The following is a 25,740-nucleotide window of genomic DNA, read 5'->3' on the forward strand; positions in this document are numbered from 1 at the left end:
CAGGAAGGATGTCTGCTTGGAGGGTGGTCTCCTCAGAACAAAAGCCCATGTAACATCATCACTTTTATTTGGAAAATGGAAAAGAATTTCAAACATTAGAGGAGGTATAGAAGTCTTATGCCTATCAAAAGGGGCCATACCAAAAGACATTGTAGAGAGATACTGACCCAGCCTTGACTGCCATGCCGTGGGGGGGGGTGTACTTCTTAAGATGTCTTCAAATTGGGGAGTGAAGGGTTTATCTTTGGAAGAAATTCACCCAAAGATGTTAGTGGCTGATGAATTTACTCCACTCCAGAGCATTTAGGTTTTCCATGGGCCAGGTGGAGAGGGTGCTAATTACAGGAAGGAAAAGTATCTCCTAAAGGTGGGATATTAGGCTTTCCAGGGAAGTGGGTGTTGAGAATGCATTCAATCAGAGCACACAGTTGATAACCATTGCACTCCTTCCAGCATCAGAAGTCACTAGAGTGTGGGACCTCTGGTTGGAATGTTTTGTATAGGGAAAAATAGAGGAAAGCTTAGTGAGGACTGTGGTAAGACTTCAATAGTGTCTTGATTGGGAGGCGGGGCACTGGGGTGGGTGAGCAAGGTAGGGATGGGTGCTGATTCCAAAATGGAATCGCTCAGCTGCCAAGCCACAATGGAGGAAAGACACAGGCAAGACAGGTCTCCCCCTCCTCCCTGCCCCCCCTGCGGGTGACTGTTTTGAAGAGAGGGGATTGACAGTCCTTTGTTTTCAGGCATGTAGTGGGAAGAAAAGAAGAATCAAGTCAGTGTTCTTGTAAAAGCTTTACTTCTAATCGGCTCTGGGTTCCTGGCGGATGAAAGCAAGGACAAGTTTGAAGACAGTTAAAAAAAAGGGGGGGGGAATCACAGCTATCGAGGGAAATTGGGAATGATAGGCTGTAAGCTGCCCTCAGTGCTACCACACAGGCATGGTATGTTTTCCTTTGATTGGGACATTAGCTTTTACCACTGGTATTGTGATCTCTACAGTTTGAGAGATACAGAATCAAAGGCCAGGTCCAACAAGAGGGGAAGGACTTGTTTTTGAATTCAAGTGTCCATCGTGAGTACGTAGGACTTGTTGGATACTATTCTAGACCTGGTGGAGAGGACCCACAGTGTCTACTGTGTAGAAGTATACACACCCACGTCTAAGGAGCCACACAGAAATAACCAGACAAGGTAGAAAGTAGTGTCTGCTTCATTGGAAAACCAGAATGTTATACTCTCAGAGGATGAGGGAGAATTTCTAGGAAGAGGGAATCTTCAGAACAGAAATAACAGGCCAGAAGCGGTTGCCTAGGTTGAATGGATATGTCGAGTTTAGCAAGCACCATGAATTAAGATTGTGGGGTGGGAAAGTACCCGGTCAGTACTGATTTGGCTTTGAGCATGTAGAGCCCTAACAGAGGAGGAAGTCCATACATGAGGATTGATGAGGGAGGGCCCAGTCCTTTGTGGGCGATGCAACCCCTGGAGTGGTGGCCTTGGGTTCTATAAGAAATCAGGCCGAGCAAGTCATGGGGAACAAGCCAGTAAGCAGCACTCCTCTATGGTCTCTGCATCAGCTCCTGTCTCCAGGATCCTGCCTTGCTTGAGTTCTCATCCTGACTTGAGCTGTGGAAGTGGAAGCTAAATAAATCCTTTCCTCCCCAAGTTGCTTTTGGCTCATGGTGTTTCGTCACAGCAATAGAGAGCCTAACTAAGACACACAACAACAACAACAACAACAACAAACCAATCTCACGAAGGAGACTTCCCTTGGGGAGACCCGGAGCAAGCTGTGGAGTGTTAGTTTGCAGTCCCTTCACCGAGTCTCCTGCTTGCTGCTTGCTGTCTCTCTGTCTCTGTCTCTCTCTCTCTCTGCTCATCTACTACACACTTCGGCCTCTACTTGTACTTCATGGCCTTGCCACTCTGTTTCTGTAATGGCTTCTTGGTCTCTTCAGCTCAGCTTGAAGTACATTTTCTTCTCCAAGTGCCTGCCTCTACCTCCGCAGGGTGTTTCTTGAGCCCACATTTCATCCCTACCATCCTTAGAGGTACACGTGTGCCTAACACTAATACTCAGTAAACATCCTATGGAGGAGGGGGCTGCAGTTATCTCAGGGTGGAACCCCTGTGTCTCCCTCACCCCAACCCCTTATGTGTTTTACTCCTTACAGTGCCTGGCAGAGTTCTGACTCCTAAGAATATTTAGTGATAGCTGTTGGTGGCCAGGTCACTGATGTCTTTCCCAGCAGGGACTGTGAGGACACTGATTGCCAACTTGATTGGACTGAGAAGTACCTAAGAGATTCGTGAAGCACTCCTCTCAGTGTGTCACGTAGGTGTTTCCAGAGATGATTAGGTCATGAGGAGTCTGACCTAATGCTTAATTCATTGATGGATTAAAAACACCAGACTAGACTACAGGGAGGTGGTGGCGCTGTGGAAGGTGTGGCCTGGGTGGAGGATGCAGGTTACTGGGGCATGTATCTTGCCCTGAACCCTCTTGATGTGGGTTTTCTTGGCTTCCTCTCTGCCATGGTATGAACTGCTCTGCCATACCTTTCCTGCCAAGATAGACTAAGTGCCCTGAAACCTTGAGCCAAAGTCCTTCCCATTAAGTTGTTCTGTCAGGTCTTTTGCTCACACGGATGCCAATTTAATGGATGTAGACATTCAATGAAAGCATGACCTGTGGCTTGTGGCTCAGGCCCAAATACTAGGTCTCTCTCTCTCTCTCTCTCTCTCTCTCTCTCTCTCTCTCTCTCTCTCTCTCTCTCTCTCTCTCTCTCTCTCCCCCTACCTTTTTCTCTCTTTCCACCTCTCTCCATCTCCTCATCCCTCAGGTTTAACTGGAAGATACATCTCCACTGGAACATTTCCACATCCTGTCAGCACTACCAAATCATCACGACCCAAATCCTGTACCACTGACACAGCCACTCTATGAGTTTTCTTGCCTCCACCCTCACATTCCTCCAGTCTATTTTCCCCATGCTAGTCGGAGCCATCTTTTAAAAAGGCCACTCAGAGCACACATCAACTACATCCACCTCTACTTCAACCTCCAATGGTTGCCCATTGCAAGCAAAATGCAATATTTGCTCATCTACATGCAGGCAGACACTTGTCTATTCAAAGTGCATGTCCCTCCTTACCTCTCTGGGTTCAGGTGAAGATGCTCTTCTGAGCTCACCAGCCCCCAGTCCCATTAGATGCCTATGGGTTCCTCCAATTAGCCAGGTTACTGGCTGGGAATAGATCCTTTGCATAGCTTTCTGTGCCTGGAATGCTTTCCCCCAAATGTCCTATGGCTGGTGTCATCATTCAGGGCCCAGCTCAAATGCTATCAGTAGTAGCATTTTGCAACCCTTTTTCCCCCCTATTCACCATGCTCCCCATGTCTTGCCCTGTTAGATTTTCCTTAAGACATTCATGTCTATTTTAAATTATTTTTTTCATTTTCCACATGAATTAGTTGCAAGTTCCCTGTTAGATCACAAACACAACATGGGGGCATAGTGTACATTCATCAGATATTTGTTGGATACTTCTCTCCCCCTCCTTTACTTACATCTTTTTCCCTCTTTCTATACATCCTCCTCTGGTTGAGGATTTGGAATCAACATTTTCAAGAGCATTTAGGGGTCTCTGTGTTCCCAACACAGAGGAATCTAGTCTTCAGACTTAGTAGCAAACAATGGCCAGGAGGAATCTTCCAGAATGGTTAGAAATGACATAGTTAGGCCAGATGCCACTGTGCTATACTGCATTCTAGCAAGTACAAAAAGATCCTGAGGGTTTACTAGGGGAAGTACCCACAGGTGCTCAGCAAGACCCTGTGAATTAGTAATGGAGCATTAGTGGTCCTCACACTTTGATGTGTGTTGGATGCTGCTACTGAGTTTTTAAAAAATGAAAGACACTTGGTTCCTTTCTAGGCTGGGGACTCTTTTTTGCTTTTCTTGTTTGTAGCTGAATTGCTGACAATTGTATCAAACATGTGGATGGTATTTTAGGGATAATCAAAACATTTCCTGCTCTGAGAACCCCAAATTCAGTCATCCTCCACCCAGAGAAAACTGTGAGCAAGGGGGGATCTAGAAAGCAGAAGTTTTCTTGTGTGGCCATTTACCGTAACTCCAAGATACTGGTCACATTTCGAGAGGGGAAGATACGCCGGATGTAATTGAAGTCACCGACGAAGAGGCTCCCATCAATTCCCACAGCCAGGGCCACCGGGGCCAACAGTTTGTTGCCTTCAGCAAGGCCATTGCAGCTGGGACAGGAGATGCTCCTGCGGCGACCATTGCCCATGATGCTTGTGATGATGGCGGGCTGCTGGGTCAGGAACTGGTTCTCCCCTGTGCCTTTGTGTAGTATCCCTGGGGGAGGGAGGCAGAGTGGAAGGGGGGTCACACAACCCTGTGAGCAGGATACTTGGGTTGACCTACTAAATGGGTGGGAAGTGATAGGAAGAGAAGAAAAAAAAGGGAAGCCTCTTCTTTTTGGGGAGCTTTCCCATTTCCTCATGATGCAAAATAGTAGCAATGGGAGGCCCACTCCCAAAGCTATGATGTGGGTAGGATACTATCTTGAGGAATAACAGAAAAACAATAATGAGGTACAATAAGGCTGATACACTGGGGTTAACTTTTAAAGGGAAAAATGAGAAAAATCTATGAATCTGGGGGGATATTTAATTAGAAAAAAATGCCCAAGGAAAGGGCTACCACTGACATGTCAACACTAGAGAGTATAAACCAATTAATCAATTTAATCATGAATGTTTTATTGTGCCAGGGATGGAACCCAGGCCATGCATGTTAGGCAAGTGCTACCCACTAAACACCATCCCTCATCCCTAACATACCGCTTTTCACGTTGAGGATGTGGTGCTTGTCCAGGGACCAGCCACCAAGGTTGGAAGGGTCCAGCTCAAAGCCCTGAAGCAGGGCTGTCCTTTTCTCCCACAGGATGAGGCTGGGACAGGTCTCATATTCGAATCCAACAGACACTGTAAGACAAAGGATTTGGGACAAAGTGGGAAAGAAGAGGTGACTGAGTACTCCTGAGTTCCTTAGCAAGAATGAGAACCACATGTTAGTGGTGACCCCTGTTCCCTAAACTTTAAGAGGTGGCTGACAGCTTTGACCCTCGGACTCTATTCCATGAAATCCAGATTTTGAGTTGAATTCAACTTTGAAACTTCATGCAGTGATCACAGGAAGGGATTTTCTGATGAACCTGCTGGCTCCCAAAATGACCCCAGAGATATGGAAGGAAGAGAAGAGTCCTTGCAAAACCTAATACTGAACAAGTCTGTGGATGGGAGGATTGGGGACAGTTTCGGTTGGCCTGCTGTCCCAGAATGCACTTGTTTTGTCACTCATTAGGAGAAAGGCCTTAGAAAGCAGCTAAGCCCCTTGATAAGAAGGTTTTGGGGTAACAGCTTATGTATAGAAAAGGTCCTTAGCACTGCTGGCCTGCAGGCCTCCAGTGTCTGCAGGTTCAGTGCCTATTAAAATAAACCAATGTATAGACTTAAAAGGTTTAGGAAAATAGACTGCAACTGGACTGAGCATATACAAGAATTTTTCTGTGTTACCATCCTCTAAATGATACACATTACAAAACTTATCAAGAGTGGATATAAAGAATATGGAAAGATGTATATAGGCTATAAACAAAATGCTATGCCGTCCTGTGCATCTACAGAGATTGGCATCCAAGGGATGACTATGTACCCAGGATTCTAGAAGGTTCCAGGAAAGCCTGGCATCCATAGAGTTCAGCCTGTTAGTTACAATGGTGTCAGACCCTAAAGCCTGCTTTGTAAAAGTCTTGCATTTGTCACATGGAAGAGGGAAAGGAGGAGAGAAAGGCACATCAACCCTTGATTCCAGCAATGTGCCTCACCTCGTGTGTTTCCCCTTTTGTACATGTGTTAAGTAAAGTCTCAGTTTCTTAGAGAGATGTGGTGGGAGAGCTGAGACCAAAAGCTGAGGTGCCATACATCTTTAATTGGAAGGCTGCTCTGACAATCAGAGGCATTGTTATATGGCTGTTCCTAGTACATTAGACTCTTAACTATGTGTGTCACCAATGGGGATTTTCTGCAGCTTTTGAAAAATCCTGAGATATGCAAATGTTGATATGAATGAAGGATACATTTTTTTTTTATCTCAGAACAATAACAACAAACAAAACCACACATGCATCCCCATGCACTTCAAAGCTTGTCCTTTCAAACTGTCAATTGTGACCGACTCAGTCGTCACAGATTGGCCGTGTCCACCTTGTGACCTTGATGCACTGTTTCTCACTGCAAAGTATCAAGGCTTGCTGAAGACATGGATGCAAGAAATGAACACATTGAGGCCAGGCCTCATAAAGATGCTAGACAGCAAGTAAAAAAGAAATCACCATCTATGAGGGTCGTGTCAAAGGATTTGGGAGTCAGCTTGAAGAGACTCCTAATGACCATACACAGGACTTTCTGACCATTAACAAGCATAATAACTCCAATGGGTTGAAATATATTGAGATCTATTTCATTGTATGAGTTCATAGTGGTATTTAAGAAAGCATTCATTTGCTACCCTTGGAGGATAAGTCAACTCATTATACCGAAAACCAGTAAATAAGGGAAAGAAGCACGTATTTGTCCTTTCTCGTGTGAACTGGAGCTCAAACAGCCAAGCAGTTAATGAGAAGTCACCTCTGTATGAAAGTATTCCAGCTAAAAGTTGAAGACTCAGTGACAGACTTAAAATACCATTCTGTAATCCTCAGTGACCTCAAATATAAAGACTGAGCAACCACACTACTGAAAACTTAAGGGACACCCCACCCCACCAGGTTCCTCCTGGTAAAACAGCACAGTGCCCTTTAGGTTATCCTGCCCAACCAAACCTGGGCCAGAGCAAGACTCAAGATTCAATTTTCCATCTGCAGGGGGTTAAACAGCCACCAGTACACAACCAGCCAGCAGATCTGACGAGCAATTCTATGGGCAAACAACCCAATTTCTTCAATAATTGTAAAGTAAAACAGAGAGGCACAGGGAAGTCAGATTAACTTAAAGAGAGAGGTGAGATTAAAATTAATTTTGCACTAAAATTATTAGTTTACATCTGTAAATGAGTATGTGTGTGCATGTTTATAGCTACAATGCACAAGTGGAGGGCAGAAGATGACTGGTGGGAGTTGGTTCTTTCCTTCCACCATGTAGTTTCCAGGGCTTAAACTCAGGTGCCCTTGTTGCTGACCCATCTTGCTGGCCCTAATTAAAAATTTCTGTTTTGAAAAATTTAAGAGAAAACAATCATTATTTTGATAGTTTCAAGAAAGTGAAGTATTAATATTTTATGACCTTAAGGAGATGATTGAAATTTCTTTCTTTCTCTTTCCTTCCTTTTTTTCTTTGTCTTTCTTTTGAAATGTGGACTTGCCCAATGTAGCTCAGGCTAGCCCCGAAATAGTGATCTTCCTGTCCCAGACAGCTGAGTGCTGGGTTCACAGTTGGGTACTACCAACTGTGGAAATAACCAACAGTGGTGGGTTGTTTGGTGATACTAAGAAACTGTGGTTTTGTGATAGTTGTATTATTGGTATGGTTTCTAATTGTTTTTAGACACACATGTTGATATGTTCCAGGTGAAATTATGTTATTTCAGGAACTTTAGAAAAATACATGATGCAGGGGGCTAGATTTGAGTCTGGAGAAGCAGAATTCAGCACGAATGAGCTGATGGCAGAAGCTAGAGAGTGCAAAGTGGGGTTTCATGTTCTACTTTGTGGTGCTGCCTATTGATTCAAGATAGGCTAAGCCAGATATGATACTTGTTAGTAGCCAATGTTTTAGATTAAATGCACCAGGTACTCTGGTGACTCTACTGTTTGTAGATATCACTGATTGATGAAGCTGACTACTTGGGCATATCCTGAGTACTTGTAACCTTCTGGTTGTATTGTCTAGAAATTTTACCTGCTCCACCCCTGAGCTGTACCATGAAGTTTGTGATAAGGTCTACTTGGGCTATCAAATAGTTATTTAAGGATTGGTCATAGTGCTCTATGCACAAAGTGACTGCCTGATAAACACTGCCACTCCCAGTGAACATTTCTGAGTGGCTTCATACTTTGGTCATGTGGTTCACAGTCCTTGAGAATTACAAGTGTGAGGATAGATAGAATATAAGATCTCAGATCCAAATCACCAGTCAGATTTGTTCAAGTAGGGAGAATCTAGGCAGATGCCAACCTCCAACTCCAATTTTCATAACCAAAGGGCCTTTCTGTGTGGACTATCATTCCTGAGGGTAACACAGCTCAAAGGCAAAGCTTGGAAATAAACTGTGTGGCCCTCAGATCCCCTCAAGCCCAGTTGCTTATTCTCAGGGTACATTCATACCATTTGCAAGTGTGCTCTCTGGATCACGAACCAGCTCTTACCTATCAATGGGAATTCATCTGCTTTGACCACCAGATTCTAGACACTGTCTGGCATAACCATTCTCTCTGTCTGGAGTAGCCCTTTTCTGATTTTCACATGGTTCCTGTTGGTCACTCAGGTCTTCAGTTAAACACCATTTAAAATGAGGGGCTTCCTTGATTGTTCATCCATGGCTGTCCCTCCACCCAGTATGTGCCATTTATTTTTACTTTCTTTATTACCAGCACTCAACATGACTTCATGTTTCCTTATCCAGTCAGTCTTTCTTATCTTGGTCCTCCACTGGAATGTAAACCCTCTGGAAGAGAGACCTTGTCTGCCTTTTTGACCACTGTGTCTTTATTAACAGGAAGAATGCTTGGAATGTATAGAAACACAACCAAAGCCATGATTTAAATGTAGTTGAGACCAATACATACCAACAGCATCGGACAGCCCATATACCCTTTGGCCATATGCATCGGTCTTGTCCCAGATGAATGTGTAGGCCAGGTTGGGAGAAGCCTGGAATGACTTCTGGAAGAGATGCCCCTCTACAGCAACCATCAAGTGAACCCTGATGAGGTTCAAGGGCACTGTGGACTGGGTCATGGTGATCTTCAGCAGTGACTTGTACCCTGCAGTTCTGGAGCTGAGATAACGGAGCTTCACATTGGAGCCTGGGAGCTCAATTTCTTCGTGAAGAACCTGGAGGGGAAACACACGGTTGACCTACTACACCAAACACAGCCTGGCAGGTGAGCTGTTTCCAAACCAGCGCTGCTGTGAGCTGCCTCCCTCGCTGAGACATCACACCTTACATGGGTGCATGAACCACTTCTCATGGCTGAGAGAGAAGAAAAGAAAACCAATCCAAACTTCATCCGACGCCACGGAGTAAAGGGGCTGAGGATATGATTTTTGGATTAATAATTATTGTTGGTCACCATTGTGTTTCTCTAAAAAAAATACGCCTCACACTGTTGGCAAAGATGTAAATAAGAACAGCAGGCTTTATTGCTAGCTGCATGCAAGGAGGCCACAAGAGGCTGTAATTATATGAACCTGCAACTTTCACTGACAATTGGTATAAAGCAACAGGGAGGCAGTAATGTAATATGCCCTCTGTCGTAACACTGATGTAGATCATTAAAGCCCTCTTATCATGTATCTCTGTGACTAACAGGGATAAAAAGCAATTTGTAGGTGGGTTGCACATATGTATGTTGTTTTTATCTTATTAAAAGCTCTCATGACTGCCAAAGTCTTGGGCGACTATCTGCAAGCATTTGGAATGTCCAGGACAGATTCAAACTGTCAATTACAATGGCTATAAATTCTTTGTTTTGTTTCTCCCTTTTAATATTAGCTACTGGCACATCTGGGGAGACAGAGATGACGGAGGAAAGTTAGCCAGTTGGGCTTGGTTTGGGAAGTATGGGGTGCATTTCTCATGCTCTGGCAACCTGTCCCTACCTGAGTCTCTGGCACAATGGGGTTTGCTGCAGGGGAAGCGCTGAAGAAGGTGGACAGAGGGGAGGAGATGATGATCGGATCAGGCCGGACAAAGCCACTGAGGTCACAGCTGGGGATGGAGTTCTCCTCGGTCTTCATTACCAGGGTGTCCATAGCATAGAAGCTATTCCACGGCAGCCACACTGTGCGCTCCTGGCTCATGAAAGGGGCCCGCTCGAAGTGCAGAGTCAAGGCGGCTCCCCCATTGGCAATCAGGTCAAACCTGGAGAGGGGTCAATAGGGTGATTAAGACTCACCTTCAACTTCCTTGCTTAAGAGCTGTGGGAGGGACATAAGTTGGTAGGTAGATGGGCTAGGCTGCAACTTACTAGTTATGTGGCTCTAGGCAAGTTTGAGCCAATCAGATTCACCCACCAGTCACCTCTAGAGTGGGAATGATGGGATTCACCAAGACAGTGTAACAGAGAATGAAATATGCTGATGAGTTCAGGGTAGAGATAAGCTAAAGCCAGCCTACCACCTGTTTTGGGAATGGCAATGGCACATGATTGGCACACTTGTGTCCTCCATGGTTGTATTCCTGCCACAAGGACAGAGCTGAGTCATGTCCACAGAAACCAGGCAGGCAACAGAGCCTAAGTGATTCACTATCTGGTACTTTGCAGAAAATGCTACTTAATCCTGGAATAAAACAATCAGTATTAAGGGTGAGAGGCACGTTCAGCAGGAGAGTGGTCACAGGACATGGATAGGGTTCACGAGCACACATTGCCAACCAAACTCTGCTATGCTCTTGGAAATGTAGGCAGTGCTTCCTCGACCACATTCCTGTTTGTACCCCAAGGGCTAGATAGAGATGAGCTGTCTGTAAGGTAGCTTGTAGAGAGATGTGCCCCAACTTGAAGCTGCACTCCACTGGACTAGCAAGTGTGTGGGGGCAATAGTGTTTCTGTCTTGTTTACTCCAGAGTCTCATCTGCTTGTGTCATAATAATATCCCAGGGAGAGTATACTGAAAGTAAATATCCGCGCCATGTATTTTACCCTACTTGGGTTCCATGTCTGGTGATTTTTAGTGGATATATAATGAATGAACAGAGTACACAGAAATTTTAAGGTACATGTTAGAGCATGCAGAGAGCAACTGTCTGCCCTGCTGCTAATTCGTTTATGTGTTTTCTGGCTCTTCATGATGCTGGAGACAGTTTTGCATTTGATACACAAGGAAGTCAAAAGTTTTGAAGCACAGCTGCAATCTTGGTAGCTGGCAAGCTGCAGCAGTAGTATTCCTAGTTATAGGCGAGCCTGGGCTACCCAGTGAGATCCTGCTAAAACACCATCGACATCAACACAAACTGGCTGAAAATAATACTGTTCCCAGCTGTTTCTATTGGCAGAACAGAATGAACCTGAAGCTAGGTGGTGGAAGCACATGCCTTTAATCCCAGAACTCAGGAGGCAGAGGCAGGTTGATTTCTTGTGAGTTTGAGGCCAGCCTGGTCTAAAAAGTGAGGTTCAGGACAGCTTAGGCTGTTACAGAGAAACCCTGTCTCGAAAAACCAAAAGCCAGAACAAAACAAAACAAAAAAGCACCCAAAGGAATCAACTTTAACATTTGTGGTCCATACCACATTCTCTAGGGCTGTGTAATTTCCAGGGTTATTACAGATGCACCTTGACAGTGTCATGACCTTGCATCCTGAGAAAGCTGAAGAACTTGAATGTAGGAGGCTGGAAAGATGATGTAAGAGGTGGATTTGAGCTGTAATTAGTCAGAACGTATCTGAGAAGGTTGGAGAAGGAAGGGATAGACAAGGACCAAGAGACCCAGGAGTGAATCTGTGTGTTGTCTAACAGAATTTTTAATGAATTGGCTCAACTATGGTAACACTTAAAGAATTGCGGTCACACCTGTAATTCTAGCACCAGGGAGGCAGAGGTAGGAGGACTGTTACAAGTTCAAGGCCAGCTTTGGCCATTCAGTAAGACATTGCTCAAAAAAACAAAAAACAAACAAACAAACAAAACAAACAAAACACTCATGCACGCATTCACGCACACAAACAACTGAATGGGCTAGAGATATAGTTCAGGGGTAGAACTCTTTGTTTTGCATATGTGAAGCCTGGCAGTGGATCTCCAGTACCATAAAAGGCCACATACAAAACAAGCAAATAGAAGTTCCTCAAAAATAAAAGCAAAAACTAGGAGGAGAGGAGGGAGGGGGGGATGGGATTGGAATATAAAAAAACAAATAAGAAAAGATAAAATAAAAGCAAAAACTAAGGAAGAAGGCTGGTTTCAAGCCAGGCATGGTGGCACATGTGCATGATTAATCCTAACCCTAACCTTTGGGGCCATCCTGGACCATATATATTAGGAGCAAAAAAAGAAAAAAAAAGGCTGGTCTTTAAGGGTGAAAAGGGCCAAAGGCCCTCTGCCTAGGGCACATTTTCTACCCTAGGGCTTCCAAAGGATTTGGCCACAAAGTGTTTGTGTGAGATGCTACACATCTAATGAATGCAGATGGCCTTATACCAATAATGATTTTACTTACTATTTTGCAATTTTTCAATGGCATGAAAACAGGACACATTCAGCAGTCATTTCCTGAATAGTATAACACTCTCTTACAACTCAAAGCAGCAGCACTGAGCCCCAATTCCCAGTGGACCATGCCACAGCCAGGGTCATGCTACAGAGTTCCGTGTTGCTCAGCTTGGAGTTATCCCATGGTGGGTTTATTGGGATGGCAAAGGCAGTCTTCACTGAGGGGTTGAGATTCATTGGGCTTTTAGAGCTTCCGTGTTGGGAACTTGGGGGTGGGGTGGCGCTGTGGGCTGTGAATTTTTATTTTAAACTGGCTTCATGAATACCTGAAAAAGTTGAAAAGAAGGCTAGACTCTATCAGAGAGACAGAAGGATCATTTCTTTTTCCATGAAGCAGCCATGATTTTCCAAAGTGATTTTTACAAAGAAAGCTGGCATTAAATTTACAGTGACAGTTTCTATCTCTCTTTGGAAGGGAATATGGGGTGTGTGTGTGTGTGTGTGTGTGTGTGTGTGTGTGTGTGTGTGTGTTGTGTTCAGTCCAGAATGGGTATTTCACCCTTTCTGTGGATATCTTTTCTCTTTTCTGTAACTTTTGACTTTATGCCCGATGGATTAAGGAAGCCAGGGAGCTTTCATCTTGGTGGGGATTGAACGGTGCGTGTTCCCAATCAGAAGATAATAGGGGAAGGTCGCCTCCTTCACACAGCAGGGTGACTGCTAAATGTACTTAATTAGACTTCTCTGATTACAGCCCACCCCCTCAAAACTGTAGCGAAAATAACACAACTCTTAAAGCCGCAGATGAAAGCAGAGGGGAGCGCCGCAGGACACTGTGTCGTGTGGATTCCTGTCACCCTGCACTGCCTTTGATTTAAAATAGGAGTAAGCTTCTAAAAGCTACCTTCCCTTCCTTTTTCTAGAACCCTATCCACCCCCTGATACACAAGGAGTGGCAGTTACCTGACATGGAAACAGGAGGGTGAGAGCTGTTAGCCACCTGGAAGCACGGGCTTTTCTGTTTGTTTTCTGGTTAGAATGTCACACCCACAGTTATGGCATGTCTTTGGGAGGCTCCTCCCTAGAGGTTTGGGCAGGTGGCCATTCAAGTGTATTAGAACAAACTACATGGTTTGAAAGCCAACAACACTATCATTCTTTTTGCATGCATACTTGGTTCTGGGTAGATATGGGTCCCACAAAGCTACTTACGTGCCATCCTGGCGAGTGATGGTGTAGCCATATTTTGGGTATTTGACAAAAGACACATTCACACCAACCAAGGGAGTCCCATCCGTGGTTACTACTTGGCCTCGGATCAGAGAAACCAGGCTGAGAGAGAAAAAAACAACATGGGTGTGTGAGCACAAGCATAGATATAGAGACAAGAGGCTTGTCGTAGTTCTCTTCCCTGCTGTGGCTGCTTCCTAGTACCTAGATTGGGAGAAGAGCTTCAACATTAAATGCTAGCTGCACACAGCCACATCTCAGAGAGAGGTGTGGGCAAAAGGGAATATCCCAATGCAAGAACACAGACATTCTGGGATGAAATCCCTGGATAGTGATGCCTACTCCCCTGGCTGGGCAGTGGAGTCTCCTGGGCACATTCCTTTAGCCTTGGCCTTGTTCCAATCCTTGATGTCATTTGGCTATGAGCTTTGAGCTGCTCCTCATCACTCACGTGTGAGCCTTGGCCTGGCACAGAGAGTATTATGCCTGGATGAGAGCTTCCCCATCTGGCTGCTCATTTCCTAATTTGGCTTTGGAGCAAGGCCATGCTACTCTTTTCTTAGAGGCTGGGATGTCAGGAAATGCAGAGGAGCACACAGAGGTTTGCTGTGAGGGCCTCCATGTATACCACTGCTACCCTGAAAGAACAACATTTCTTAGAATCTACAAGAACCTCAGGAAAAGAGAATAGTACAGAATTTTTGGGGTGTAGTGGGGTGGGGGATATTTTGGAATCTGGATTGGATAAAATTACAAGTTTTCCTCCTATCAAAATCCTGTTGTCTTAGAAGAGTGGATAAAATTCCCTCCCTCCCTCTCTCTCCCTTCCTTCCTCTCTCTCCCTCTCTCTTTGTCTCTCTCTCTTTGCTCTCTCTCTCTAGCCCAGGTTTTGTATAATACTCTTCTCTCTATAGACAGCAGTGACTTGAATTTTCCTAGAAATCAGTTTCCAGCTATCTGGGAAATCCTATAAAGCCAAGAGTAGCTACAACATAGGTTGACTTTCTTTTCTGACATTCTTAGGACCTCTGTTTTCCTGTTCTGGAATATCTGCATATCCATAATGAACTATCTTGGGGATAATACACAAGTGTAAACATTCAAGTCATGTAGGTTTCATATACATCTTACAAAACTGCCCTGAAGGTATTTTACACAATATTTTTAATAATTTGTGCATGGGACAAAGTTTCATGGGCTTGGAGTGTCATGCCAATGAGTGACAAGTGTTGAATTTTGGAGTATTTTGGATTTTTCCATCTTGATGATGCTCAACCTTTGTTGTAAACAAATTCCAAGGCAGGCAAAATGCATGTTTCTTCTCCCAGAATTCTCTTGTCTTCAGGAAGAAGCAGGACCATCAAAAGCTCCATCTTCGCCCTAAGCTCCTAGCTGACTACACTAGTTTTTCAGTTGTCCCGCTGGCCTTGGAGACAGAGGTGGGGGTGACTTGGTGAAAGCAGACAACTCGTGAGCCTCCCAGGTTCTTGGGCACTCTCCCAATTTCTGGACTAGGTAACAGAACTGAACTCTTCTTTGCCAAAATCTCGTCAAAGAGTTTTGGAACATGCTTTCTTTGCCATCCCAAGCATCCTGAAAACTGGAGGGATGCTGTCTCCAAGCATCTCTTTCTATCAGCAATACTCCCCACTGTTCAGCTCCAACCCTTTGATGATCTGGGGGTGTTCAGACCATTCCACTGACAGCTCTAATTGTCTGCCACTGGCTGCCTAACAAATGAATGCCACTTTTAGCTGCTTCCAACCACAGTGCTAGAGTCTTTTGAAAGTGGAAAACTAATTTATGAAAATAATCCTTTTGTTCAATTGCAGTTTCTTATCTTAGCTCCAGCTAAGACTCCTTTCAGACTTCAGCAGATACTATTTTAAAAATCAAGGTTGTTTGTTGATGATCGTAAGGTACACAGCAATCACAATGTGAAAACAAAATTGGGTGTATGTCCCACCATGGGTTTTCCTCCCTTCTTTTCCCCATACAACAACTATTTCTTTTAAATCCACCATAGAGCATGAGACTCTGTGGAGCACTACAAGCAATGAAAGGGGTTTGACTATCTGTGATTTCTCCTGTTTTTCCATTTCTCCGTTGTTGCTGACTTCTGATCGTTTCTAGGCAGCCAACTTGCAGAAAAGACATGCTATCGGTTCATTTCTATTTATGATTATTGATGTGTAACAATTATCACATTATCTAGATAGTGAGGTCTGCTCTATAAATTATAGTGGTGGAGCCAAAGCATCTTCGTTATTTTTGTCTGCCATTATCAAGGAGACCGCCTTTGTAGAAGTCTTGAATTAAGTCTTTCTTTATTCCTAACTCTGTCTCTTCATTATTTGTCAGACGATAGTGCATTGAGCCTTGCATGCTTACTGAACTTCACCCTGTGTCTTGGAGAACTATTTTGTCCTTCTGAATTATGTAAACACACAGAGATATTGGGGAGCACTGCCTCATCAAGCCCCCAAGCCGCTTCCTCTAAATTGACTTTCCTTCACTCAGGTCTGTGTGCTGCTTCAGACCAACACATATTTTTGGGATCTCTGCCAACTCCACTGTGTTTTGGCCCTCCTTCAGGATGCCTCCCAGAAGTGGTATCCCATTGTGGGAACATTAAGATGATATCAGAAGTGAGAGAAAAATATATATAAAAGTGAGTATCAGTAAGTGACTGGCTGAGGATAGACACTGAAAAGCTAGTCAGGAAGAACAAGGAAAGACAGAGGTTGTTAGCATTGTTTACAGCCCGGGCAAGCTGCATGGACCTCACTAAAATGCTATAGCAGAGTGCAAGTCAGTCACAAGTCTTCATGAGAACTGTATTCAGAACGGAAAGGAAGCACTCACCATGCCAGAGCTAAGATCTAACGAGTAGGGAACAACTTTCACGTGGGTCAGAGATTTGTGCCAGACTTTCTCTCTTCTCTTCTCTTCTCTTCTCTTCTCTTCTCTTCTCTTCTCTTCTCTTCTCTTCTCTTCTCTTCTCTTCTCTTCTCTTCTCTTCTCTTCTCTTCTCTTCTCTTCTCTTCTCTCCTGTCCTCTCCTCTCCTGTCCTCTCCTCTTCTCTCCCCTCCTCTCCTCTCCCCTCCCCTCCCCTTTCCTCTCCTCTCCTCTCCCCTCCCCTCCCCTTTCCTCTCCTCTTCTCTTCCTTCCCCTTCCCTCCTCCCCTCAACATTTCACTATGTAATCCTGGTTACCATGGAACTTGCTATGCAGATCAGGCTGGCCTTGAACTCACACAGAGCCACCTGCTGTTGCCTATGGAGTGCATTCCTCTTTTTTTTTTTTTTTTTTTGGTTTTTCGAGACAGGGTTTCTCTCTATTGTTTTGGAGGCCGTCCTGGAACTGGCTCTGTAGACCAGGCTGGCCTCGAACTCACAGAGATCCGCCTGCCTCTGCCTCCCGAGTGCTGGGATTAAAGGCGTGTGCCACCAACGCCCTGCTCTTCTCTTAAAATTAATAGTAACATTACTACATGTTGTATAGTAATATCATGCTAATGTTGCTAATTAAGAAGATGAGATTATTGTTTACAGTATGATTCAGTTAGGAGCTTACGGGGAAAGGGAGACAGAAGAAGACTGGGATTATAATCTCTTCTATATTATCATATATTTTTCTGATTTCTGTTTAGTAAAATTAGGACCTAAGGTGACCCTGTGAAGAACTGTCATATTCAAAGGAACTGCCAAAGCCAACGTGTCATGGTGCATGCCCATAATCCCAACACTTGGGCAGTAGAGACAGGAGGATTGCTGCAGGTTCGTGACTGGTCTGGGCTGCAGTTACAGACTTCCTTCCTTCTGGTCCAGTCAGAGTTATAGTGTAAGACCTTGTCTTGAATAGACACAGGTAAATATGTAAATGAACAGTTTCCAATAGCTGGGGTAGTGTAGCTTTGCTGATGGTTTCTATGACACTGTAGATCTTGTTGTACCTTTACCCAGCCTTCCATTCCAACCTTTTAGGCTCTCAAAGGAGGGAAGGGGACATGGTACCAGCCAGATGACACCTTCTCCCTAAAGGTCTAGTGAGGTCACTTCCAACAGAATCACCTATGGAGTTAGGATTCTGAACCATACTGAAAGAGGAAGTGGGGTGAACAACTTATTTCCGTGGGTCTTTTGAGCCTAGCTGCGTGAGGACAGAGGCTGGGAGGGCAAGGGGAGACGGAGGGTGTTATAGTTAGAGAGGGGATCATATACTGTGTTCTAGCACACAGTTGGGTTGGGTGGCTATGATGAACCAAAAACACAAGGCATATCGCAAAAAGTTAAACAGATTATAAATGTTATCAGGACAAAGAAATAGTAAATATTTAAGGTGACAGATACACTAATTACCCTGTTTTAATCATCACGCAATGTATGCTTATCAAAATATCACAATGTACCCCATAACTATGCACCATTGTTATGTGCCAATGAAAAACAAAATAAGGGCTAGCTGAAATAGTTCAGCGGGTAAATGTGCTCACTAATCCTGGTCATCTGTGTTTGATCCCAAGGACCCTCTGTTGGAAGGAAAGAACCATGTCCCATAGGTTGTCCTCTGCCACGTGTGTGCTATGGCACTTCCCACTGTAAATATAAATATTTAACAAATTCAAAAATTGTAAAAAAACTAAATGGAAAAGAGAGGTGAAACAGCAACAGACCCAAGAAGAGTTAGAAGGAAGATGACAGGTTGGGGGCATTAGAAAGGGGCATCATTGTCTTGCTCATATTCCTACAGTCTAAAGGTTGGGGGAAAGAGGGAGAGATGGGGTACAGTGTCCCCAAAAAGACTATGCCAACATTTGTCACGGTAGCATATGCCTGAACATATGGATTTGACCAGGGAGACAGTCCCGCATGCCAGCTAAGGCCCCCTGCCCTGCTAGCCCTCTTCTTTTCTTCACAATCAAGACAGTGTCTAAAAGACGGAAGAGGATTGGGGTGGGAGGGCATCTTACAGCCAAACCTTCCCTTGCTGTCTTCTCCTGGGGTCTGACCTGTTCCGGTGTGACTAGACGGTCAAGTTGACTACCAAAGAAATTCAAAATCTGACCTCCAAATGTTCATAAATTCCAGATTACCAACTCAGAGTGAAAATGAATGGGAAAGAATGAGGGGACTGGAGAGAAATGGTTGGGCTCAGTATCTGGAGCACTGGAGGGCATTCTACATGGGGGTTTGTGTGAACACGGGAGACAACATGCATAACATCATTCCAGGTACTCAATAAATTCCTATAACTGGCATCACTGCAACTTTAAGATGCCATGAATGATAGGTTATGTTATCAAGTTAATAACAGCTTTCAAAAACACTGCATAGAATCAACTATTTCAGTAACACTTAAACAAAAGCCTCTCTCAGAGGCATTAAAAAAGGGGTTTAAATAATGACAAAACTGCCATAAAAGAACAGATCATAAAAATCATCTCCAGACTCAGAATCAACAGGTATCATCATCAGGTTCTGGGCTGAAGGTGGTCCAGTTCTGCAGAGCAACCACAAAGCTATTCTAACATCCCTACCAGAGTGAAGAAAGTATCTTCAATGACCTGTGGCAGTTAGTTGCCTTAGGGGCAGTTTCCAGGAAATGGGTCTAAGGAAAAAGACAGAGAACTTCCTTTTGCTCTAAAGAAAAAGGAGTAGGGACCTCAGTGGCCTGCTAGGACACAAAGGCACTTACCTGCTATTGAAGGGGTTGTCTCCGGGAATGATGTGGGTGCTGTCCTTGCCTGCCAAGAGCTTGATGCGATCATAGAAGGACTTCACTGCGGGCCAGTCTGTCTGGCCTTGCTGAATGATATCCAAGGGGTCCCGGGACCCCCGACAGAGCAGGCTGTTCTGACAGGCTGACTGCAGGCAGCAGTCAGGGTCCAGGCAATCCACCAGGCCATCTGGAAGGGCAGAAACAGAGCCAGGGTCATAGCACTGCATGGCACCAAGCCACTTGGAGATGCTGAGACACTAACACGTTTGTTAGCATCAAACCTTCCCATGGGCCTGAGACTGGCAGGTTTCGCACAGCAAGCCTTGTATAATTGCAACTTCCCCCATACAGAGAATAAACGATGGAAGAAAACAGCTGAAAATATCAACAGTGGTTTCTCTGGTGTGATCCTCATTCTTTGGTTTATTACATTTTCCTAAAATTCTTTCCTTTTACTACCACGAGCAGATATTATTAGAGTGACTGGGAATAAAATCCTGAACTTTCCTTTTAACTAACACAGCATAAAAATTGCCCAAAGACTGTTCCCATGGGCTTGTGCCAACAGGGTGTACGCTAACCAAGGTGTGGGATTCTGTCAATCTTCCTCCCTCGGAGGAAACCATGCCAGCCCTCCTCCCACTAAGCCAGGGAGAGAACTGTTGACAAGATGGAGAACCAGGTGCTGTGAGTGTCACTTCTTCAAGGAAGTGTGGAAATGGCATCGTGTGGCCACCAGGAAAAGTCACTTCCATTCTGTCTTCTTGGGTAGGATACTTCCCTAGATTCCTGCCTTCTCACTCTCTTTCCTGGGCTACTCCTATTCGCTAACCTGCTGTGTTACACACATTGGAGTGCTGTTACAGCCTGGGGATGGAACAGTAAGCACAGAATCATGGCACCTGTCCGAAAGGAGCTGGCAGGGCAAGGGGGAGACAGGCAGGACACCCACTGTTTAAAGTCCAGTTTAGGGGTGGTCTTTTTACCTAGGAGGCCCTCTGATGGTGACGCTGGCTAGGTTAGCATTATGTATTGTGGTGTACATCCCTATTTACATACGGACATTCTAAACTACACTGAGAAGCGGCTTTATGAGGCAACCTAGCTCCCAAAGCTCTTGTGGATGGATTAGTACTTCTGTAATGGTATCTTGGGGGAGTCTCCTGCCCCCCTTTCTGCCCTCTGAGGACACTGAGAAGAAATCAGGCCGTTGTCTGACACCTAGTTCCCCAAAGCCTTGACTTTGAACTTCCCAGTCTCAACCATGAGAAACAGATGTGAACTGTGTAGGCCACCTGACTATGGTGTTTGTGTTATAAGAGCACAAACCGATTGACTTTGCTAAGTGTTCAAACCCTGTGCATCTTGGGTCCTGAAAGAACGGCTCACATTCGACGGCCACAGGCAGAATCAAGGACCTGCCTCAGGCCTCCCCATTGACAGGTTCTGGAATCTGCACGTCCGTCACGAATCTCAGGTGATTCTAATGCACAATACATTTTAGAAGCCGTTGCTGTTGACACTAACTTCCTTGTACAGGAATTAATGTCTTTATGCTTGCCTCCGTATCTGGGAAAGAACTCAGTGAAAGATGAACAGAGCCTTATTAACTCTACATGTATGCCTTGCTCAGTGTCCAGCAGAGAACAGGACCCTCAAATGTTTGCTGAATGAGTAAATGATTGTTTCCATTCCTCACAAGTCAGAGACAGCCCAGGACTAGAATGTTCAGAGCAGTGTTTGCTCTTTGGAATTCCCTATCAGAATGAGGTTTTTGATTGAGCATGCCTGAATTTGATAGCAAGGCATTTTTTTTTGGTGGGGAGGGGGAAATAATTAGCATCATAAAAGTGTGCTCTCCGATCCTGGACTGTGCCATGACAAACACTTGTCCAGGACTGCTGAATCAGAGTCCTGGCTGTGAGCTTTAAATTTACAACAATGTAATTTTTTTTTGGCATCCCCCTCTCCCTTTGGTCCCAATAATGAAATTGAAATATGTAATTTCACCAAAGTTCCTCTGTAATTTAGCAATTAATGTACAATTATTTTAATGCATTACTTTCTTTTTAGCAAACAAACAAATTAGGAGGTTGTACGTTTTGTTCGAATTTAAGCGACTGAAACTAGCCTCTCATTTTCTACATGGCCAAATGCTGCTGGTGTGCTCCATAACACATTTAGACTTACAGAATTTCCTACAAATGCAGACACGGGGCGGGGGGGCACGGCGGCTACAGGCAGGTGGGTTGTAAATTTAGAGATTTTGGAAATCAAAGCTCTGAATAGCTCAGCCCTGTGTGCTGACTGAATGTGAGGTTCCCAGAGCCCAGGAAAGCTGAGGCCCCAGAAACAGTGCTGGGTGATGAACAACATCTTGGCAGCAGGCTGATCCAGGAACGGAGCCCCGGATCCACGGTCCGATTGTTCAATCTGGATTCAAGGGCCATTGGCAGAACGAGGAAGAAAGGGGGAAAATAATTGTATTGAATTCTGCCTTGAACATCACGTCTGTGGACTGCCGCACTAGACAGAGGGAATCTACACAGAACGCCTGCTTCAGGTTTTAAAAATAACCCGCTGAGATCCGCACTTCTATTCAGCAGCCTAGAAGCTTCTCAAGTGAGAAGAAACCCACTGTTGTTAGCACTATAGATTTCCTTTAAGGTCGCCGGCCTCTTCCCATTAGTAGCCCCATCCATCCTGGTGGCCTTGCCCTCCTACAGCTGGGAAGGGTTTCTTCCTCCTCCAGCCCATTTACTACCTACCTCATATTAGCAGCTATAGGACAAGTATGTGTCGGTCTCAAATAATACCCAGAGACAGTTTCCCTATTAAGCACCAAGCATTCTGCCCCCCTCCCCGGCTCCTACTCTCAGGCTGCCCCTCTTTCTGGACTTGCCAATACCTTCAGTTTCCCCCCTGTTTTGTTAATACTGTTTTCTTTTTCTTTAATCTGAGGGCCCAGTCTGGCAAGAGAAGGCCTAAACACGTCAGCAATAGCAGAAGACAAATACAAAGAAAAGAGAAGAGACATTAATGATCTCCTCCCACATATTTACATTTCTCTGCCTCAGTGACAGCATTTGGGGTGTGGGTGTTATTAGGGCAGCAGCACACACCATGCCTGTAATGACCTCCTCATGCTGTGTGATCACTGGCTGCTGCCCCCAACACTTTCCGACCACACCATGAACTTTAAATTGGCCCTCCAGTCTCCCAGTGGCCTGTCAGTCACAAGAATCGCATCTTTATGCTAGCAAGCCCCTTGGATGGAGTCTGACATTGCAATCTTCAGTAAATTACCCTGTCACTGACAATCTTGCAGTTATCTTGCAAACAATCAAGCAGGCAATCAAACCACTCTGAATTGCCGGTTCAGGACCCGAGAGGCCAGGACATCTCCATCCAGCAGGGCGGGAAGCCGCAGACCCTCTGATGACACTGTCCCATTTCTTTATTTATTTATGTGCCTACTTATTTGTGTGTCTGAATTCCTTTTTCTGGGCAGGGTAGGTGTGGCGGTGGGAGAGGTTTGCTGCGACCCTTGACAGGAGCTTCGTTCTGACTCAGCATGTGAGACTCCCCAGGTGGCCCACAGTGTTGACACATCCGCTCATATGCCCTCATCTGCTTCAGTTCACTCTATGAAATGTGGCCTTGGAGCCCATTCTAGGTGCTTTCTGTCAGAACGAGGGCCAATTCACAGCTTTGGCTGAGTTTTCTATGCACATATATCACACGATAATTGGACTGGCATTTTCAGCGAAATGTGAGTGTAAAGAATCTTTCTGGGAACAAGATTGAATCTATTTACTCATTTATATTTTAATATTAATTTAATTAATTCCAGTCACACCAAGGCTCTTAAAAGAATCACTTTTCTGTTACTGTTGTTTTGATATAGGGTCTCGTGTAACCAAGGCTGGGAATGACTTTGAATTCTGCTCTTCCTGCCTCTACCTCTCAAGTACTGGGACTGCAATTGTATACAACCATACTGAACTTAAACATTTCTTTTAAAGCATCACTTCTGGTAAAGAAAATCAGAGAGAATCTTGTATCACAATCTAGCAATATGAAGGGAGTTCTTTGCATCAGAAGTCCTAACAGAGAAAGCCACACACCTCGTACAGAGTCGAGGTTGAGAACCTGCTTCGTGGAATCAGATGGATTTGTGGTTCAAGTTCGTCTTCCTTAGCCTTCTCCCCACTGTGCAAACTTGGGAAGAGAAAGAGCTTTGTTGTCTCAGTTCGCTTGCTTTAGAGCTAAATTATTAGCGTGGGTGTGGTGGCGCTTGCTTTTAGTCTCAGTACTCAGGAGGCAGAGGCAGGAAGATCTCAATGAGTTAAAGGCTAGCCTGGCCTACACAGCAAGTTCTAGACCCTTACTCAAATAAAACAACAACAACAAGAACTGAGTCATCATAGTATATATGCTGCAGGGTTATGAGATAGGGGATAACTGACTTGATGTACAGAATATCATTTTTTTTTTGTTTTTTTTTACGAGGCAGGGTTTCTCTGTATTGTTTTGGAGGTTGTCAGTCCAGCCTGGCCTCGAACTCACAGAGATCCGCCTGCCTCTGCCTCCCGAGTGCTGGGATTAAAGGTGTGCGCCACCACCGCCTGGCTCAGAATATCATTTTTCATATAGCACATATTTAGTAAACTATAGGTATCACTACAAACAGAAGTTCACTCAAGTTTTAAAATCCATTCTGTTTGTAGAAACTGGGCAGGGAAAGTAATGAAATTAATACTCCTTTATACTTAGAGTCATTCATTAGGATGGGCCCTTCCTGGGCTGGTTAAACCTTGACAAGCTTGCTAAATTCCAAATAGTGACAGGTTAGGAATGACTAACAGTGAAGGCAGATGTCACATTCCCTGGAAGCAACATTTTCATACTTTTAAAATTTGAATTTTACAGCACTTTGCAAAGAAGAGTAATGCAACCTTGAAACTTCAGACTGGCAACTTGAGCTTAAGTCTCAGATTGGCTACTGTTCAGCTGCTGTGGACAATGAAGTGCTCCAGGCCTCTCATCTCCCTTGTAGTCCAAGTGGAGATGATGGTGGTGATGTGAGAAAGAATCAAATCAGCTAATTCTAAGCTCTCTGGATCTGGTGTCCATATCTGTGCCTTCAACTAGACTCAGATAGAAATGAAGTCAAGCCTATGGTGGTTACATCAGTATAGGGCACATATAGGTGATTTCCTGCCCCTCAGACAATACAGTACCGTTACTCTTTGTAGCAGACATCACCTAGAGATGGTTCTGGAAGGCTTGTCTAACCACCACCCTGTGAGTTGTGCACAGGTGGGGATGGCTCTGATTTGTGGCCCAACATAAAGTCATAAATCTATTTAAAATTTTTTGTGACTTTATTGCCAAGCTATCAAAGATGAACTTTGCAAATTATGTTACATAGAATGTAAAAAGGCTGGACATCCCTGAATAGGATTCAGGCAGATATGAAGAGGTTACCCTGGCCGGGCGGTGGCACATGCCTTTAATCCCAGCACTCGGGAGGCAGAGGCAGGCGGATCTCTGTGAGTTCGAGGCCAGGCTGGACCGACAGCCTCCAAAACAATACAGAGAAACCCTGTCTCATAAAACCAAAAAAAAAAAAAAAAAAAAAAAAAAAAGAGGTTACCCTGGAGATACTACATGTTTTCCATAAGGAATAAGAACATTGGGGATTTGGTATCTGTGGGGCCCTGGAGTAGACTCCCTGTGGATACCAGGGAATGACTGTAGCACTTGGCACAGTGCCTGGTACTCTGAGCCCTCAGATATTGAACTGTCACCATCATCATCATCTTCCTGCAGAGGAAGAAACTGAAGCTTGGAAGGCTGAGTCAGTCTCAGTCAAGTGACTGAAAAGCAGGAAGAGGCAGCTAATGATAGCACCTAAATCACTGGAAAGAAATGCTTCCCCACTAAAGGGAGTCAGAAGACAGGGTACTTGGCTAGTCATCCAGGGAAATGCGAGACTTAATCACTTCCGAAGGCCTGTCTGTTCTCCAGCTGGGAAAGAATTGGGCTGGTTGACACAGGCATCTGAAAAATGTGAACATGAGAAACTAAGTGTCTGAAAATTCATTCCTAGAACCAGGCTGCCCAGGACACCCCTCCTGCCCCCCATTTCACCTGTGAGATTCAAACCATCACACTGAGTTGACACACACCTTCTGTGATGGCTATAGACTCGTGTCAGCCATCTCCAGTCCCTATCTACCTTGCTCTGCTGGATTTTGAAAGGGGAACTGCATGGTCGAGAGACTTCAGCTCTAACTCTTAGTGACTGCTTACCAGTAAAGATGA

General features: G+C 44.7%; 1 protein-coding gene across 8 annotated transcripts in view; it reads right to left on the reverse strand.

Annotated features, from left to right (window-relative positions):
• Tenm2 (teneurin transmembrane protein 2) overlaps positions 1-25,740 on the reverse strand; it is a 1,211,860-nt gene that overhangs the window by 48,112 nt on the left and 1,138,008 nt on the right. For all 8 annotated transcript variants that reach the window (XM_040748463.1, XM_040748461.1, XM_040748460.1 and 5 more), the window contains 6 exons: positions 19,387-19,597; positions 13,672-13,791; positions 9,911-10,172; positions 8,875-9,142; positions 4,871-5,014; positions 4,133-4,382 (listed from right to left, as the gene is read on the reverse strand). In XM_040748463.1, the coding sequence (XP_040604397.1) occupies positions 4,133-4,382; positions 4,871-5,014; positions 8,875-9,142; positions 9,911-10,172; positions 13,672-13,791; positions 19,387-19,597 (1,255 nt within the window). The remainder of the gene's footprint in view (positions 1-4,132; positions 4,383-4,870; positions 5,015-8,874; positions 9,143-9,910; positions 10,173-13,671; positions 13,792-19,386; positions 19,598-25,740) is intronic.

Source organism: Mesocricetus auratus, unplaced genomic scaffold (assembly GCF_017639785.1).
Source record: "Mesocricetus auratus isolate SY011 unplaced genomic scaffold, BCM_Maur_2.0 Super-Scaffold_100007, whole genome shotgun sequence".
In the NCBI taxonomy this organism is placed as follows: domain Eukaryota; kingdom Metazoa; phylum Chordata; class Mammalia; order Rodentia; family Cricetidae; genus Mesocricetus; species Mesocricetus auratus.